The sequence below is a fragment of the Centruroides sculpturatus genome, unplaced genomic scaffold, assembly GCF_000671375.1.
Source record: "Centruroides sculpturatus isolate CEXI.00-Female unplaced genomic scaffold, Cexi_2.0 scaffold500, whole genome shotgun sequence".
NCBI classification, from domain to species: Eukaryota; Metazoa; Arthropoda; class Arachnida; order Scorpiones; family Buthidae; genus Centruroides; species Centruroides sculpturatus.
The window spans coordinates 376,901-396,489 of NW_019384780.1; the positions used below are offsets into that span (position 1 = coordinate 376,901).

General features: G+C 30.1%; 1 protein-coding gene across 4 annotated transcripts in view; it reads left to right on the forward strand.

The window, feature by feature from the left end:
• LOC111629159 (short-chain dehydrogenase/reductase family 9C member 7-like) overlaps window positions 1–18,245 on the forward strand; it is a 57,413-nt gene extending 39,168 nt beyond the window's left edge. For 3 of the 4 annotated variants that reach the window (XM_023373030.1, XM_023373032.1, XM_023373031.1), the window contains exons 3-6: window positions 7,711–7,920; window positions 8,345–8,530; window positions 12,114–12,246; window positions 17,828–18,245. In XM_023373030.1, the coding sequence (XP_023228798.1) occupies window positions 7,711–7,920; window positions 8,345–8,530; window positions 12,114–12,246; window positions 17,828–18,149 (851 nt within the window). In that variant the 3' untranslated portion in view covers window positions 18,150–18,245. The remainder of the gene's footprint in view (window positions 1–7,710; window positions 7,921–8,344; window positions 8,531–12,113; window positions 12,247–17,827) is intronic. The other variant, XM_023373033.1, reaches the window with a different exon arrangement.
• Window positions 18,246–19,589: the final 1,344 nt, after the last annotated feature.

Here is a 19,589-nt window from a genome sequence, read left to right on the forward strand (position 1 = left end):
TGAACAATAAGTACCTTATCACTATGTGTTTTAAAGACCCCATCTTCACAGGAGGTCTTTGAGAAACAAAGTACCTTTTACTATTTAAAATTGCTTTTTTTGTATTTAGATAATAAGAGAGAAATCTTTTACAAATAAGAATTAATCACTTTTTAAAGGTGAATGTATATCTTTTCCTTATTTCTATGATTACAAAGATACATGTCGAGTTCGTCCTTGCGCTTTCATTTTTCAGAGTTCACTTTCATCCGCAAGGTCGGCAGCAGATTTCGTCTCCTAGCAACTACAGGTCGCTGCACTTCTACTAGTGTCAGCGTCCTGACGCTGCCAGCAAAACAAACCGCCAAGCGTCTATATTACAAATCGTGATGAAAAAAACATGACTTCGTGTTTTGTCAGTTCTGCCTCCCGAATTATCAATTTGAACGAATTTATGTTTTTGCATTTTTATATCTCTAACTTCTTTTACAGATCCCGGCCTCATTACCGATGTCAGTATCGCTTGTAATAGTAATAATATATTAGTGACGATATCTACGGCTACTAACTTCAACGGGATGATTTACCCCAAAGGATTATCTAAGAATTCTACTTGTATGTCGGAATATAGCAATGCCGGTGCTAATGTCAGCTATATTTTACCCTTGAGATCTTGCAACACCATGAGCACTGATATGGTAAGAATTTTCACACACAATTACAGACACTCCCTTTCGTTCGTCCGAATCGTGTAATGCATTACCTGAAATTCCCACATTTAATCATCTGTGGATCGTATCGAATTTTAAGCGTACTGATTCAATCTAATTACTAGTTACAGTCGATTCTTTTTGGCCTAAATTTTTCAAGCAGGATGAAAATTATTTTCATTTCAGTTTCGGTCAAAACTGTTTGTCGAAACGATTATTAATTTGTATAATTTATACAACATAATAAAGCAAGTTAATTTCTTATTTTTGACGGAAAATTTAAATTAGAAGAGTAGAAAATAAGTAGAATCGATTAAATATTTTAATAAATCTGAAAAATATCAATAAGTTTCCAGTTCCTATTGACTAAAAGAGTTTAATTATTACAAAAATTGATAATTAAGATTTAAATGTAGGTTTTTATTGTTAATAATGTTGTTGTGTCTCTTCTTTTGACCCTTGATTATTTAATATTTCATAATCACGAACCAATCTTACCACTTTTCCTTTCTAGGATGACGGAGTAGAATACTTCAACACGGTCGTGATTCAACCCCATCGTAAACTGGTGACCAACCAAGGACGAGGTTACCATATTAGATGCAGGTATCAGACTAAAGAGAAGACCGTCACTTCTTCTTTCAATGTCAGGTAAGTTGTTCACGAGATCTTCATTCAATCAACATCCGGGTTTCACTGTCGAACGAACAAAGAAGCCATTAAGTATTTAGTGATAGCACTTTTTCATTCGGACATTGAACCCGGTTGGACTTCGAAGAAGGGTGGCTGACGGTCCACCCTTCTTCGAAAACTTGATGGATCGGTTTGGTAATAAGGTATATCTACGGGTACGATACACACTGAACCCATAACCCTACACTACTTTTAACTATATATCGTCGAGCTGTTTCTTTCCACTTCCTGTTCTTCCGCATCAATCATTTAAATATGCGAATCGGTTGACAGTTTATTTTCTACTTTATTAATGCAATAATAAGAATAAATCTGATCAATTAAACGATTCTTTCTCCCGAAGAAAATTTTTATTAATGATTTGCAAAATTATCCTTAACATCGACACGAATGAGGATATTATTAAAAAATAATATCCTTACTCGTTTCCATAAAAAATATCAAAACTGTTTATAAGGTTAATGACATTTTTCGTATTTTCCTTCTATATCTTATACTTTATAAATACCACTTTTTTAAAATTTAACTTGCAATTCATAAAATTTAGATATACTGTTTAAATATGCTAAATGTATTATAGTAATATAAGTTTTTATATCTTATTATAGACAATATATTTCACTCCTGTATGGATATATCAATATATAAATATTTCAATCGATATACATTATATTAAGATTTCATTTTATTGAGAAATAATTATATTATATTATATTATAATATATCACGAATTAATTCGTATCAATTCGTGATATATTAGATCTATGTGCATATTTATAGATAATAAATTTGAATAATAAATAAATTAATATGGAATGTGGAATGTTTCTTGAAAACTGTCTAAAAATCCAGAATGAAATATATTTTAAAAATTGAAGAATAAATACAAATAAAACTTAGTGTCTTCACAATCACAGGAACACAATTAACATAAGCAGAGTCGATGAGACTCTTCCCAACTTATGAATATGTAAATTGATTAAAATTTACATATTCTTAAGTGCTGTGATTGTGAAGGATGTGTGGAGGCATCAAATTTTTATTTGTATTTAGTTTTCATTTTTCTAATATTAAGGTGACCAACCGTCTTCCTTTAGGGAGGACAGTCTTTATTTTGTAAGTTATGTCCACCTTCGAAAAGTGTTCTCCTACATGTCCTTCCTCCTTCTCGATATTTGAGTTATGTGACGTATTTGTATTTGACATGACGATTCGTCAAGGCTCGGTACAGTGCGGTGTAAGACGCGATTATGAGACGCATGCGCTCCACAAGGGAGGCCTTGAAAGAGCACACCATACGCAAGTGGCTTTCCTCGCGTTTTTTTATGCAGCGCTCGAGAAGCGCTTTACAGCGAACACACTGAAACTGGTTTCTAATTGGCCAATACTGCTCGTGACGTTATTTCGCTACACTCTCGCTGCATAAAAAAACGCGGGGTTTGTTTCCTTCTTACCTAAACACGACATGGCACATACACACACAGTAGACTCACGGCACGTCGGCAATTGAATAACTCACTGTAATTATTTCTTTCTCAGCGAATATTCAATTATACAGAGATAAGTACAATTCACGTTTTATCAATTCATTATCTATTTAATAATTTCCAAATATATATAATTTTATTTACAAATTTATACAACCCTGTTGTCAACAGAAGTGTAAAATAATTTAAATTTTAGTGAAGTTTGTTCGCTTATGTTATTAAAGTTTCAGTTGCAATAATTAATTTTGGTACTTTTCGGTTAGCAGGACATCAGTAGAAATATGTGATCTTAATCCCGACTTTGTGCGAAATTGTCTATGTTGCGCTAGATTAGTAGTTTAGAGTGAAAAATAAAGCAAACTTACTATTTTTGTTAAAATGATTTTAAAATTTATGAAGTTCAATTGTAGTTATTACTAACCGACCGCAACGATGGAATTTCGTTTTGTATTTTACTTCGTTTGTGGGTCTAGCTGTTCAATATTCGACTTTTGTTTAGGTTAGGTTGGGTTAGGTAAAACAAAAGTCAAATATTGCAAAAAATAGAAGGATTTCGACTGGCGTCCTGCTAACCGAAAGGTACCTTAATTTTATTTATTCATAATATGCTTGCATCGTTCGTGTACAGCTTTATATTTTATTTTTAATTTTTAATTTCATTTAAGGGATGGAAAAATCAAAAAGAGGAAATGCCATTTCAATGATCAATTGAAAAAGGAATTTCCATTCCTCATATCAAAGAAAGATGCCATTGATTTCTGCAATATTTGCAGAGGATAATTTTGTATTGCAGTTGGGCAGAGCAACTATAAAGAAACACTTGTCCACCAACAAACATAAACAATCATTAGATGCATCAGCTTCCACTTGTAAAGTAACAGGATTTTTTAAAACTTGAAATTATTCTGAAGATGAAAAACAGTTAGCTGCAATGGAAGGAACATTTGCATTTTATACCATAATTTACAATCAAAGTTTTCGTAGTATGGATTGTACAACTAAATTATTGAAAAAGTTTCACATTGCTAAATTTCCAGGACAAAATGCGAGACTATTATTAAATCAGTATTTAAAAATTACTGTGATAAAATACTTACAGCAGACTTGAAAATTGCAGCATTTGTAACGGTTTTATCTGATGCATCAAATTATAATTGTATCTAATACTAGTAAGATATTTTAATGTTACCAAGAGGATTCAAGTAAAAATTTTAAATTTAGAATCCATTGAGGGTGAAACTGCTAAAATTTTGTCAAACCATCTATACAGAGAAATAAATGAAAACAATTTGAAATCCAAAGTTGTTGCACTAACAGCTGATAATACAAACACAAACTTTGGTGGGCGAAGACGCAAAGGGGTGCATAATGTGTATATAAAATTACAAGATTTACTCCAAAAGAAAATACTAGGAATAGGTTGTAATGCACATATTTTGTCAAATGCAATCAACATGGCGTCAAGTGCCATGCTAATTGATGTAGGAGTAATAATATCTACAACTTATTTGTATTTTAGTCGTTTTACCGTTCGTGTGGCTACTTTTAAACAATTTTGTAAAGAAGCGAATGTTAAATACAAAAAAACTTTTAAGATATTCAAAAGTTAGATGGCTTGCTCTAACACCTGCTGTAGAGCGTGTTCTACAATTATTTGAGCCTCTCCGTTCATATTTTTTAAGTTTAGACAAATGTCCAAAAATCCTGGAATTGTTTCTCAATAATGAAATTTCTGAGATATTAGACTACTGTATTTTGTAGATAATCAAGCATCTATTTTTCACAAAACGATTCAAAAGATTGAAGGTGAACACATTTCAGCTACAGAAGTTAGTCTTATTTTGAATGACTTTATCCTTCAATATAAATCCCAATTTGAAGAAAAATTTCTTCCTTTAAAAACTGGTTTAAAAATCGTTCTGACTAACTGAATAAAAAGAAAATTGTCAGGCTTAGAGGAATCAAATCCGAGCATAATGGAAAAGTTTGTCAAAGAAGTGCAGAATTTTTACCAAACATATTTTCGATATATCAAAGAATGGTCTGAAACAAACAACATGGGAAATAATGGTTTTCAATGGTGTTTTTTGACTTCATTGCAAGTATATTAGAAAGATATTGAATCTTGTGTTGAGTTTTATCTAAAGAAATGCCAGATATTAAAATAGACGACAATTGTCTTTTTGAAGAAATTGGAAGACTGAATGTAATTTAAATTCTGAAAAATTAATACAATGGGAAAATCAACTTGTTGAAATCGATAAAAGATGGGTGGATATTTTCAGTCATTTCAAAAATGAACATATTGCATGTGAAAATTTATTTATACTTGTTCAATTTACGTTGTGCTGCCCTGGAACTAATGCAGCAGTTTAAAGAGTTTTTCAATTGCCAATGATTTTTGGACAAGTGAGAAATCGAAATTGAATGTTGATACTTTAGCTGCAGCACTTGCCGTAAAATTCAATATGAAGGATATTTCTTGTTCAGATATTTCCAATATATTGTTAGATGATGATACATTGACAAAAAAATTTTAATTCAATAGAAAAGTACTCATTTAAATAATAATTAACAGACATGTAAGCACAATTACAATATAAAATGTTACAAATGTATTATGCATATGTCATATTATAGTGTATTATTGTTGCGATAAATAAAATGTTTCTTTTATTTACGATATTTTTTTCAATTTATTTGTCCTCCTTTTCATTGTAAAAAAAATAGCCATCTTGGTAATAATCTTTATCGTAGAATTTTGTTTTTAAATTCTTGCACTTGATTTATAATAAAATCTATTTGTTTATTTGTAAAACTGAATTCTATGTTTGCATGGTAAATAATAGCAGCGAAATCAATTATTATTTTTAAATTTCAAGCATATTTTCTAATCAGATGATTTTTCATTCTTCTGCTGAACCTTATAAAAGAAATTCATTGAACAGAGTTCTTATGCGTAGACTATATGTATTTATATATTTTAAGTTTATTATTAAGTTTCATTTCTGCAAGTTTACTCTAGTACCATCGTTGCTAACATATCATGGTTTTAAAGTACAATTTCAGACAGACACAATCAAAAAGCTGATACATCATAAGCTTAGCCTACTTCAAAAAGAACGATAGAAACATAAATATATAATATTAGACAGCAATTGTACAGGCTAACACATTAAAAAAATAACATAACAATCGAATTAATGAGACACTAAAAGTATATTAAAGAAAATTTAAAATACTCCAAAACACGAACAACAGAATATACATGCAAAATGCATTTAAGATCTCAAGCAATGAAAGGAAAAAAAAAACCTTGCAGCCAAAGTCACAAACTCAAAATATAGAAACCTGCCTACTGAAAAGCAACAAAAATTATATGCAATGAGACACTGTTTTACAGACAACTATGTAGTACACTGCACGATGGCACGATCCAATGAAATATAAGATGAAGCAGGTGAAGGAGAACAAAATATTCACGATACCCCAATTATGCATTATGCTGAAATCATTGTACACGACATCTAACTACAATACAAAGCACACACAGTTGTAAGACATCTAGAATAACAGCATTCAGGATTTCTGGATTAAAAAGTTCCTACACCAGGAACTAGCCAAACATTTTACATACGTAATCAACGATTGACAAAACATATCAAACAGTAAAGTTTCCTGAATTTATTGTATACAGTATATTACACAATTTGTACATAAATTTTATTTCAAAAATACAATATATAAATAGATGCAAAATACAAGGGTCATGTAATTATTGATCAATGAAGAATAAAAAAGTACGAAATGGGTTGTACTTACCGAAGCTTTCATAAGCCCTTCACACTGTCTGTGGTTGTATTATATTGTTATATGTATTCTAGTATTTTATCTGCCCTAATTCATCCGATATGTCTCCCTGTCGGATAAATAGATCTGATGCTAAGGATCCTGTTTCTGCAGCTCACTAGCTATATGGTAAAGAGCATTCTCGCGAAAAAAAAATCAGTTGTTCTTGCTTAAGTGAGGGTTCGAGAAATTTCTTGTACAAGGCCGATTAAAATTTACTACAAAATACAAATTTATTAAAGATTTTTATGAGAATCAAATCAAATTTACACTTTCACGTTTCATAGAAAGTTCTGATATCTGAGTTGCCAAGCAATTTATACGTTATGTGCCTACTTTTTTAAAAGTATTTATGACTATTAACTTACATTTTAATTTATTGTAAAACTACTGCATATTGCAAATGAATAATTTCATTATCAATTTAGAATTAATGAATTTTGAATGTTTTTGTTTCTGTAGTTAAATTTTTGAGATGTCACGTCGATCTCAACTCTCCAGCTTAAAAAATCTTCTGGCAGTGACACATGCACAGTATAATAAAAAATTGCCTTACTAGAAAAAGGAAAAACTACGAAACATCGTTTTAATTCTTTATTTTAATTAATTTATTTGTGAATTTAATTTTTTCTGCTCTATGAAGGATATAATTTTACTTTAGTTAAAACTGTGTTTCGTTGTGAAATGAACTGGTATGGCTATGAAGATATTCATTAGAATACTTTTCATTCGTGTTACTTTTTAACTATACGGATTGTATATTTTAATTTTATTCTATAACAAACTGAGAACATCCATTCACAATAATATTGTTAGAGATTTGTGATTATTACGACTTGATGTTTTGCAACAACGCCTTATCTGAAATCAACTGTTTAGTAATGGCTAAAAAAAAGTATTATTTTGCGAATTCTAGTGTTTTAACATAGTTTTTATAGCGAATATAAAGATAGACACATTGCAAGATGTATTTTGTAAAACTTTTTTACTAGGATGCGATACGGGATTTGGACATCTTTTCGCTCAACGTATGGCAGAAAGGAACTATCGTGTGTTTGCGGGTTGTCTCTTTCCAGAAGGTGACGGAGCCAATAAATTAAAAGCATTTTCTTCAAAGATTGAAATCGTTCCACTCGACGTTACCAACGAACAAAGTATAAAAAGAGCAGCCGAACATATAGAAATCAATCTTGGAACCGATGGTAACTATAGAATATTTTATATCCATTATATCTAACTTTATGATATTGATCTGTTGAAGATTAATTAAATATTACAAATCTTATAGAAAAGCTTCGTCACTTCGTATTTAAAAAATTTTAACTAACAATAAAAATATTCTAATGAGAAAAAAGTTTTTTAATTGATGGGATGCATTCCTCACAAAAGACCTTTTCTTGTAGGCAACTGCTGGCGTTGTATTTTTTATTCTCTCGAGTTTATTATTGGAGTTTATTCTTCCTGAGTCAATATAGAAACTTTTATGTCATTAAGAACATTCTTATTGTTCTTTGAAATTTATATACAATTTTTATATATTAGTTCTAGTTTTGTGATATTCTTGTAATAAATATTATTAAAAATTTAGTCAATTATTTATATAAAATATCTTCTCATTTGTCATAGATGTTTTATGGGCGATTGTTAATAACGCTGGACTCGGACATGCAGGTGAACTGGAATGGACTCCGATGGAAACAATTTTAAAACTTTTCAACGTTAATGTATTTGGAATGGTTCGTGTAACGCAAGAATTTCTGCCACTTCTTCGAAAATCTAAAGGAAGAATTGTCAATTTAACAAGCATGGCTGGTAGTGTATTTATACCTTTCTTAGATGAAAGAAATAAGGCATCACAGATTGGTTCAAAAATGTTTTCTATAACAGAATTTGTTTCGCATAGCCTAAGCGTATATAATTTATGTTATCATTAGTATGAATGAATAATGAAAAACAATATTACTCTAAAAGCAGCTTATCTGCTGTTAAGTTAATACATGTTTGTTTTCTCACTCAGCATGTGGGTTGCATCATATTACTTGCCCACTACTGTTGCTAGTGGATGCAGGTTGGGTCGTACCCCTTGTTTTATGGGTCTTTGTCAGGGTTGAGAGTGTGTCATCAAATATTGACATCTAATTCTTAGAGTTAGTAGGCTAAATTTATGTTTTTGTGTGTTTTTTATCGCTATCTGTTTAGGGAGTTATAGCGATCATTCGTAGAACCATACATTCGTCGGAGTTAGGTTTGAATTAAGATTTCAGATATTTAGACATTAATACTTTATTGCATAAAAATCCGCCAACTTCTAGATGGATACTGTGTATAATTTAATTTAAACCGCTAATTCAAATATTAACACGAAAAAAAAAATATCCTAATTGCATTTCAGAGACTGAAATTTGCACTACGGATTATAATGCATAGAACTTTAATTGCTTATTGACTTGGGAGCTTACAAATTGTGAAGTAAAACATTGATTCATCACTTTACATTAAAACAGTGAATGAAAATCTTATACCAACAGCTAAATATTACTTTTCTGACAATGAGTACACTTATCAACAGGATGGTGCACTGCCCATACAGGTAAGAAAATGAAATCATATTTTGGAAATTTGGAAATAGAGATATTAGATTGGCTTAGCAATTCAATATACCATAATCCCTTAGAAAAATATAACTGAAACAAAAACATATTTCAACTTTGAAAGATTTAGACAAAAACAAACATCTTGTATGGAAAAAAATTACTGTCCAAGAATGTGAAAAGTTAATTTATTCCGTGCCACAAAAAGTTAAAGCAGTTTTAAAAGTCAAACGTGGAGCTAGAGCCTCACGATACTAAGATCAAAGTTGCAGGACTTTTGTCTCAGTTTTCTTGTGTTACAAGATTTTTGTCCATGATATGATTTTTACTGCTACGTATTGCACTGTAAAAATAATTAATTTTATAATAATATTTGTGATCTTTTAAAAGAAAAGGAAGGGCTCTTCTTATTTTATTAATAATTTTAATGTAAATTTGATTTAATTTTTTATACGGCAACAAAATTACGGAGGACCAAAACAATCGCTTGTTGCCGGACTTTCGTTCCTCGATTTTAGTATAAAGCTATAAATTCACCAAACTGTCTTCTTAATTCTTTAAATTTCTTAGCTCTTTACGGTTTGAAAGATACATTTTTTCTGTTAACAAATAAAATGTCCAAATCTAATCTTTCTGAAACATTACTTAATAATCAAAGCTTCACTTATTTGTCGTTTGTCAAATGTTTTATATTGAAATTTTACTAAATATTATATTACACTGTTATATAGAGAATGTTTTCTTGGGTAAAATAAATGTTTCTGAAGCGCTTTATTACGAGAAATTCAAATCTTAAGGCAGAATTTTGATATCAGGCACAATTTTTTAGTTATAAGTACATTATTTTACTCAAATTTACAGTTTGTGATAAACGCAGAAAATTTTTAGGATAGTAGTTGACAACAACAACTTCTGAGTCTATGTTTCAGATGTTGACGGTTGTGTTAATTTGCTGCATGATGTTATTCATTTGCAATTCCATTGCCGTCAAGATAAATGAAATTGACAGTGAGAGTGAAGAAATAAGCGACGAAAAATTGTCATCTCCTAAAAGTATGATCCTGTGTATCAGGACACAAATGATACAGTCCAGTCATTCACTTTGTTAAAAAGTGAACTCAGAAGTTTGAAAAAGTGTGTTAACTCAGACAGATTTAAATGATTTCGACCGTAACTTGGAATTAAGTAAGCAAAACAGTAAACTGTTGGGTTCCGGGTTACAGGAATAAAATCTCCATCCAAGCACAAACATTACCAAATTTAGGATAGTCGTGACAGAGAATCACTATACCAAAAAATGAATTGTCCTGAACAAAATTGGAAAGTGAGAAAAAAATTGTACAGCATGAGAGTCTGTTAGCTTGTGAAGATGTGCTTCTTTCCTCTCCCCTCTTCACTTCAAGTTAATCCTTATTAAACAATTTGTAAGACCACGGATACAAATGGAAGAGGATTTCTGTATCTTTCAAGCAAATTCTTCCATCTTCCACCAGAAATGATGTTTTTGTTGGATCTCAAATTAGAAAACTTTTAACAACATACAGATTTTTAAACATGTCTAACGGATAAAGAAATAAGATCATGAAGATTTCTTAAAAATGTAACTGAAAACGTCCTGAAGAGAAGAGCTCAAAAATAAAAGGAATTGGTGACACAGATGGTTAATGCATATCAAGATTTAGGCTAAAACATGTCTGTGAAAGTGCATTTCTTGGACTAGCATCTGAATTATTTTCCAGAACTGCAGTGAAGTATCCGATGAGCATGGTGAAAATTTTCTTAACGACATACTCACTCTGGAGGAGTGGAATGAAAAAAAAAAAATGGATGCCTTTCATGCCAGCTAATTATTGTTGAAATACAGTATTATTAATTATTGTTGAAATACAGTATTATTATTATTAAATATTTTTTCGTGATGACTGTCTTTTCCACAGTCATCACGAAAAAAAGATATTTGTTCTATACGCAAGATTTTATTAAATTTTCGAAAAATTATCTTTACATAATAATACTTTTGTGAATATTATGTCACATATCTCATTTATAAATGTTTATTATTATTATACACTAGGAATTAAATAATACAGTAGAACCTCGAAAACTCGGCTCTCGATAACCCGGCACTCCGGATAACTCGGGCACACCCTGGCAGGGCAAAAAAAATCCTTAGTTAATTAATTTTCATTATAGACAGCTTTATAAAAGTATAAATGCTCTCATAAAGTATTTTTCTGAGGTCTGTCTTATTAGGTAAATTACTGTACACAGTGTATTCATTAATTTTCATTTTCATGTAGTAAAGGCTCTATGCCTTCATAAAGGACGTACTTTTCCTTTGTTTAAGGGTATTTGGGCAGTTTATTCTCTGTTATATTCTCAAGTAAACAATACATACAAGTACAGTACAGTATTTTCTGAGGAAACACTCGTACTTAATTTTTTAACCCCATTCCCGATAACCCGGCATTTTCACAAACTCGGCCATTCTTCGGTCCACATTAGGCCGAGTTTTCGAGGTTCTACTGTATTTATTAAGTTATACCAGGAATACACTTATAAACCTTAAAATATTAAAGAAAAACCTTAAAATTCCGATTACTCAGGTTCCGAAACAGGTACATTTCCGAAAACTATCCCTGAGTGAGAAAATCTAAACATAGATTAGAAATTAGCACAAAAATTGCAATAGGTATCATAACTTTTTTCCAAAAATATTAATAATAATTGTATGAATTAATATCTAATTATATATATATATATATATATATATATACATATATGTTGTTTCAAACTTTATTTAGCAGTCACAAGTATAATATCAATGGTGCCATATTGTATGAGTAAATCGGCAGCGTCAACTTTCTCGGATGGAATCCGTTTGGAAATGAGAAAATGGAATATTAAAGTTATAAATGTCCAGCCTTATATGTACAGGTAAATTAATATTCATAAAATTAAAGTTCGTTTTAATATGTACTTTTCTGTATCAATAGTTTTTGTTCTAAAGTTTGTTTCTAGTTTTTGATTCTAAAAATAAGTAAAACAGTTATTTTATTCTAAATGTTATTTTAGTATAATATTGATGGGGTATAAGGAATTTCTACTTTGTTTGCCTGAATTACGAGATTACGCAATTATGAATGTTTCATATAAAAGCCTCATAAACGAGTTGAGGCTATTATATGAAACATTCATAATTGCGATGAGATATTCAAGTGTTTTGTTTATTTTTACAATTAAAATTTAGATTTTATTTGAATGAAACAATAGCATAAAAAGGCTATATGATCAACTTAAATTTTTGTCATTAAATGGATGACTGACACGCAGTGAAATTAGTCGGCATTATAGATTTGGATATTTCTAACCGACTCTGCAATGAAAAATTGCGAGTCACATTTGAATTATCCTTCAATAGTACAACTGTCCCTTGATAATCCGACAGGTAAGGGATCAAAGAGGTGTCGGATTACTAAAAGTGTCCGGATTACCGAAAGTGATTACATATTTGGCATTGTTTTGCTAGCAGTAGCCTACAATATTCCCTACTCCAACTGTTTGAACAGAACTGCTCACGGAAAACACACTAAATGTGTGTCTTCGTGTAAGAATTGGGTGGGGAGATTCACGTCGCGACATGCTTCTGTGCAAGCAGACACGTAACGGGGACGAGTACCTTGACGGGAGGTGCGTCGGACTACTGAGCATGTCGGATTACAAAATGTCGGACTATCAAGGGACAGCTGTACTTCTGGCTCTTAGCTTCACGTATACTAGGGATACGAGTTACAGTTTGTAAGGATATGAGCAGGTCTCAGTAAACAAAAAAGTTTTGGTAATAATTTTATGGATTATTAAAAGGAGGTCTGCGGAGCAAAGCTCTCTTTTATGTTAATCGCTGCACAGTAAAATGAATTTAATTTGAAAAACACATCTTATGCTTTGAAACGTGCCGCGCAAAGCACGAAGTTTTTTTAAGAATACAGTCCACCACCTAATTTCGATTTGAAATGGTTGATATAATTCAATTTTAAAGAGCGTTTTTGTTTTGAACAATGATCCAAATTTGCCTTCAGAATTATCGTTTTGTTTAGTACCGTGTGTAGTATAAATTGTGAATACGTCAAAACTGTTCACATAGTGTAGAATAAACTATCATTCTATTAGCCTTTAAACATTAATCTGTATAAATTCAGCAAAGAATCAAGGATCTTACTCGAAATCTATGTAAAAAGTTCAGGTAATATATGCATATAACTTATACTCAGTAAACAACAGTATCTAGATAATGACAGTGGCGACAGCGGGATGTCAAATTGGTTAGTTATATGACGTTGTAAAAATCCACAATATTAAGTCGAAAGTCATACGTGGTTCTGTATATTATGAATAATGTGATTTGGTTTGAAATCTAAATATATAAAATTGCTTGTCCTGACTGACTGAATGACTCACTCACTCACTGATTCATCATCCCCCAGAGCAAACTGCTTAACCTAAAATGGTGAAATTTGGTAGACAGTTAGGGTACGTCATGGAAACGCACACTAAGAAGGGATTTTTCGAAATTCCCCCGCGGGCGGGAGAGGGAGAGGATTTAGTCTTCATCGAGTACTTAGATGTATTAAATTAATAACATTTCAGACATTGTTATAAATATTTTTATCTATTTCGATTTTAAAAATGTTCGAACCGTTTTAAATTCGAATTTGTTATTGCATATTGGTTCGATTATAGAACGATTGTAAACGTTCCAGAAAATTAATCAAATTGAAAATAGTTCGTTTGATTCTCGGCAATTCTCATCATTCTCAGCGGTAGGTGTTATATAACAATTACTATGGTTGTTGAAATACTGAATATAAATGGGGTTTGCTTGCAAAATCCGCGCGAGCAAAGCCGCGGGTAACAGCTAGTTGTTTATAAAGCTATCTAGATATTTCCGATAACGTTTTGACACATGCAAGTCTCTTAATTACTGCGTTTTTACGTTTATGTTCGTATTTAGTTGTAATGTAAAGAAAAAAACTGAAAAAGTCATTGCAATTATAGCTGTTTTCATTAGATTTGATCTGCATTAGATGTACAGTATATATCAATGTTTTTCAACCTCTAACGAATCGTCACCTCTTCAACGTAGTATCGTCCCCTACAATAAAACCGTTACGTAGTATCGCCCCCTTCACTATAAAATTTCGATGCCGAGGGACAAGTCTAACGCCAAATTCGTACTGCATTGAATAGACTAGTGACTAGTATAATGTTATTTGTTTAATTATTGTACGATATAACGAATAAAATATCTAAGTATTATTATTAATATAATGTTTTACTATATCGCCCAGAAAATTGTTTTTCGCACCCCAAAATATAAATTGTTACTAATTGCTCCCGTTGAGAAACACTGGTATATACTGTATGATGCCATTAAAACGAAAATTCATATAAACTGTTTGTATAGTGCACTAAAAATGTTTTATAGAAATTAATGTAATTTTGGCTTATGAATATTACTTTTCAACTTAAATAATTCTACACAAGAATTGCTTACAGAAAAATTGCATAATTTCTGTAATATTAACACAGTTGTTCAATCCAATTTTCTCAAATGTTTGCGCTTAAATTTTGGAAGTCTTTAAAAAGTAGATTTTAAATAGTCTTAAAAAGCCTACATGTCAATTATAGGAATTAAATTTCAGTTTTTGCAGTAAATAATATTAAATGAAGAGAAATCACTTTATTTTTTCTTTCATGTTACTCGTTTTCTTCATCACTATCTGTATTTTAGTGTTTATGAGATATAAAATGTTTTTGTATTTTTTTATATAGTCTATTATAGATTACAATAAATATTTTGGTAATTATTCCTAAATTATAAGTTCTTTGGATATATCTGTTATACTTATCATTAAACGATTTACTTTATTTTAAACCATTTATCTTACTCTTATTTTGTCGGAAACGAATATTTCGGTATAGTATCCAAATTAAAAATAATGTACTCCAAACGTTCAAGATACGAAAATTTTGAATGATTCAACTTGAACTTTATACCCGTACTGAAGAACTTTCCTGATTTTTAAATTAAAATATCTTTGAAATGTATTCAGTTATCTACAGATATTTCTAATCTATTGAATTGCATTCTTTATCCAAAGGTTTTTCAGTTTTTTCCTGTTATCAATAGATAAAATCAATGAATATTTTTAAGAATGTCTGCAAAATATTTCATATAATTTATTTATTACTGTTATTATAATTATGCATAAATGAATAGATATTTTTATTTTGTTAATTCAAATTTAATTCTATTAGTTGTAAGACACCTTTAAGTTATACTAAATTCAGTCTGTTTAGAACATATCTTTTAATTTTATTATGCAGATATCTGCGTAATAAAATTAAACAATGCCCTGCTTAAGCCTAAATAATGTCTGAATGTTCGGTTTTTGTTCAAATTCTTCGAAAAAGAGATATACAAGGAAATATTTTCTAAGAGATCCTCTTTGGAAAAATTTTAGGCAATAAAAGCATACTGAGAAACTTGAAATTTACGGATAGTTTTGCCTGAAGATCATTTCAAACCACGTATGAAGAGAAAGCGAAAGATGCTGAGAAGAAATTAAAGCATAATGCCATCCCAACTTTCTTTTGGATGTATTTTTCTTTCTGTAAACAGTTTGTTCACAGAAAGAAAAATACCTCCAAAAGAAAGATTCATCAATTGTTACATAAAAAAGTAAAAATTACAAAAGATACTACTACTCCAGCAGCGGTGTAACAGATACACTGCTGCTGGAGAGGTACCTTTTACAGTTTACTGTTACACCGTTAACTAATTTCGAAACATCGTCAACATACATGGAAAAAAACTACATCAGTTGAAGAGTTATAAGTAGATTAGTTTTCATCTGATTTTCTTCATGTAATGAATGAAACTTTATAGCTGAAAGTATGCCTTTAAACAATGCAGAAACAATTCCTTACATTTCCTATTCTTATTTGGGTATTTAATAATAGGTACACAACAAACCTCAAAAATCTTGTAACAAATGCATCAGTAGGATCCTATGGATGTCATCTTTCAAAACATTCAAAATTAGTTGAAATTAAAAATTATTTTTAATGTTAGGTTTTTGTAATAAAAAAAACCTTTGATATACTGTATTCTAGACATAAAACATACTGTATTTTCTATCATTATTATAATATAGTAGATAATAAAAATATTGACATGAAAGAATTTTTATGGAGTTTTATGTGCAGCTTTAATATTAAAATAGAATTTCAATATCAATATTTTTAGTATTATATAGAATATGTGAGGTTTTAATTTTAAAACTGCAAATAGTCTTCCGGGGGGATCTTTTAAGGGAAACTGGTCCCTATTTAGACGTTATAGACGTGGAGAAAACCCGGAAAACTCCACGTGGCCTGCTAGCCCATCCGAGCGAGGCGTGAACCAGAATCGAACTCCCAGTGTTCAGGGAACGAAGACCGCTTGGCCACTGGTGGGCACTCTGTATATCTTTCATATTCAAAATAAAACGCGAGGAAAGCATTTAAAATCGAACAAATTCATATGCACGTAAATCTATGGGAGTGTTATAAAATTAACTATACTCTAAATTATTTTAACTGAATTTTTCCATTCTGGTTACGTAAATTTATTATTCTGACAGCATTTTATAAACGGTTGTCCGTATTTAATCAGCAAATTTGTTTTTTTTCAAAATTCGCAAGTTTTGAATGCTAATTGAATTTTATTATTTTTAAAATATAAATCGTGTAGTTGTAGGTTCACTGGTGCATGTATTCCGTTTCAGAGACTTAGGGGTACATATTAATCTGTGTGATGTTCACGTTTTTTAAATTTTGGTCTTGACAGAAATAAGTTAATTCAAGATGGCGATGCGTGAAATACGGACCCTATTGGTGCTTTTACAGTAATATGGAACTCAACTCCTCTGAACTCTCTCTTTGCAAGCAGACATTCGTCCGGAGCAATTTGTGAAAATGACACTAGGTAGAAGGCAATTCTTCCTGAGAATATCGAAAAAGAGCTGCTGGAATATGTATTGTTGATGGAGATCATATTTTTCTATTATAAAGGCATTTTTGCGATAAAATACATTGGAGTAAATAATTTTGTAATTATTTAACATTTTTTGTACTTACCTATTTGTTTTTGGCTACATTAAAGCATTTTTTGAAAATATACAGTAAGGTTCCATATTACCACCCGATTTTCTCTAAGCCTACTTTCTGACTTTTTGTACAAAAGCCTTTAAAAACCATACTTATAGTTACACTAGCGAAAAATCGAATTAGGAACATTTAGTTTAATAGTTACCAGTACTTTTCGCACAAAAAAAATGTGGGTTTGTTATGATACCTTGTTTACAATTCACTAAAATGTAATTGGGGTTCCATAATACCACCTTCTCCTCTACAACATTTTAAATATTATAGAATAATTGCTAAATATATTTTAAAATGTTTCTAATATTTACAGCACTAATTTAACTTCTGAAGACAGCGTTAAATCCTATTTCAATCAATCGTGGAAGAATGCCAATCCAAAAAATACTTCAGCTCTCGGAGACGAATATTTTGAAAAATATCTCAAAAAATGTAATGATATATCCAAATTATTAAAATGTAATCGAGTCGAAGATGTGATTTGGTGTTTAGAAGACGCAGTCACTTCACCAGCTCCAAAATTATATTATCGACCGGGAAATCTTACGAATAAAATTTCCTTTACTTTTGTGAGGTTATTCCCTCCTTCGTTGGAAGAGCTCTTCTACAACTTGGCAATAAAATTCAAATTTTAATATTATCTCATATCTCGAATAAACAATATATTCGGTTCTGTTTTGGTTTTCAAAAATAATGTTTTAAGTGATTATTAGCAACATAAAATAAAATATGAATGTTCTTGTTAGCAATAAATATCGTTTAAATATTTTGGTGTATTGTATTATTAAATGCTAGCGAATGGATTTTTGAAAAATTTGTATATTTATTTGATTATTGATTTAGAATTCTTTTTGCATTTTTTATACCGTGTATAATTTTAGACTTACAGGATAATCATAATTATAGTAGTAAGTGTTAAAAGCTTTCTGTAAAAAGAACTATTGGTAAATCTCAACTAAATTTGGTGTACATTCTGCCGTAAGTATGCGGTTTCGATTTTCGGGAATATTTTTAGTTAAAAATCCAGCCACTAGGGCGAAATTTGGCGTTGCTTTCCCCTTAATGTGAATGAAACGTACATTTTCTAATGGATTTTGAATAAAAAAAGAATCGCAAATTTTTTTGCATTTCTTTGTTTTATTATAAAAATAAACTGAACACAAAAATAAATAAAATATTCAAAAAAAATTTTTATATTCATTTTTAGTTAACGTGTTAATTTATATTTTTCGTTTCGCGATTTTTCACGTGCAGTTTATAAAGTTGTTACTGTTAATAATTTAACGATGTTTTAATAGAAAATTCTTCAATTATAATTTCCTTAACTGTACATTTAAAGTTTTTAATCTCAGAAAAATTCATATAAATTATTTATTTCTGAGAAGGTTAATGACTTTTGCTCATCTTTTTACATTCGATATCATTTTCTTACTATACAGTTACCGTTTAAATGATCACATTAAAATTTTTCTCTGCTTTCTTAATGTTTAAGCAAGTAAATTTAAGGAAAATTGCTCCTTGTACAAGTGAAATAAATCATTAACACATTTCTTGTAAAAAAAAATAACAACTTAAGAAAATACGTTACTAACAAGTCTACAAACTTTACAATTTTACTTTAAAAATTGTTATTATAGAATTTATTTTTGACCAGTTTCATTAATAAATCTTCAAATATTTATATTTGGGTTATATTTTATAATATGAAAAAAAACAGCGAACTTTAAAAATACAAAATTGTAGTTTTAAATATATAAAAGCCTTACTTCAATTTGTAATGAGTCATAAAATAAGGAAAAATGACCATGACAAATGCTTAACGATTGTTTTATGACTCTGTAGTGATTTTGTATTCTGTGCATCCTCTATATAACTGAATTCTATTCAATTTGATTTGTTTTCGTGATATCAAGAACAATAAATTATTTCATATTAAGACCAACAACCTTTACCGTTGTCACATAAATAAAATGTTGTAAAGAAAAATATCCTTTAATTGCTTCAAAACTACAGAATAAGGTATTAAAGACAATTTTATTGAAGAAAGAACATGTAATTTAACTCTAATCTATTGT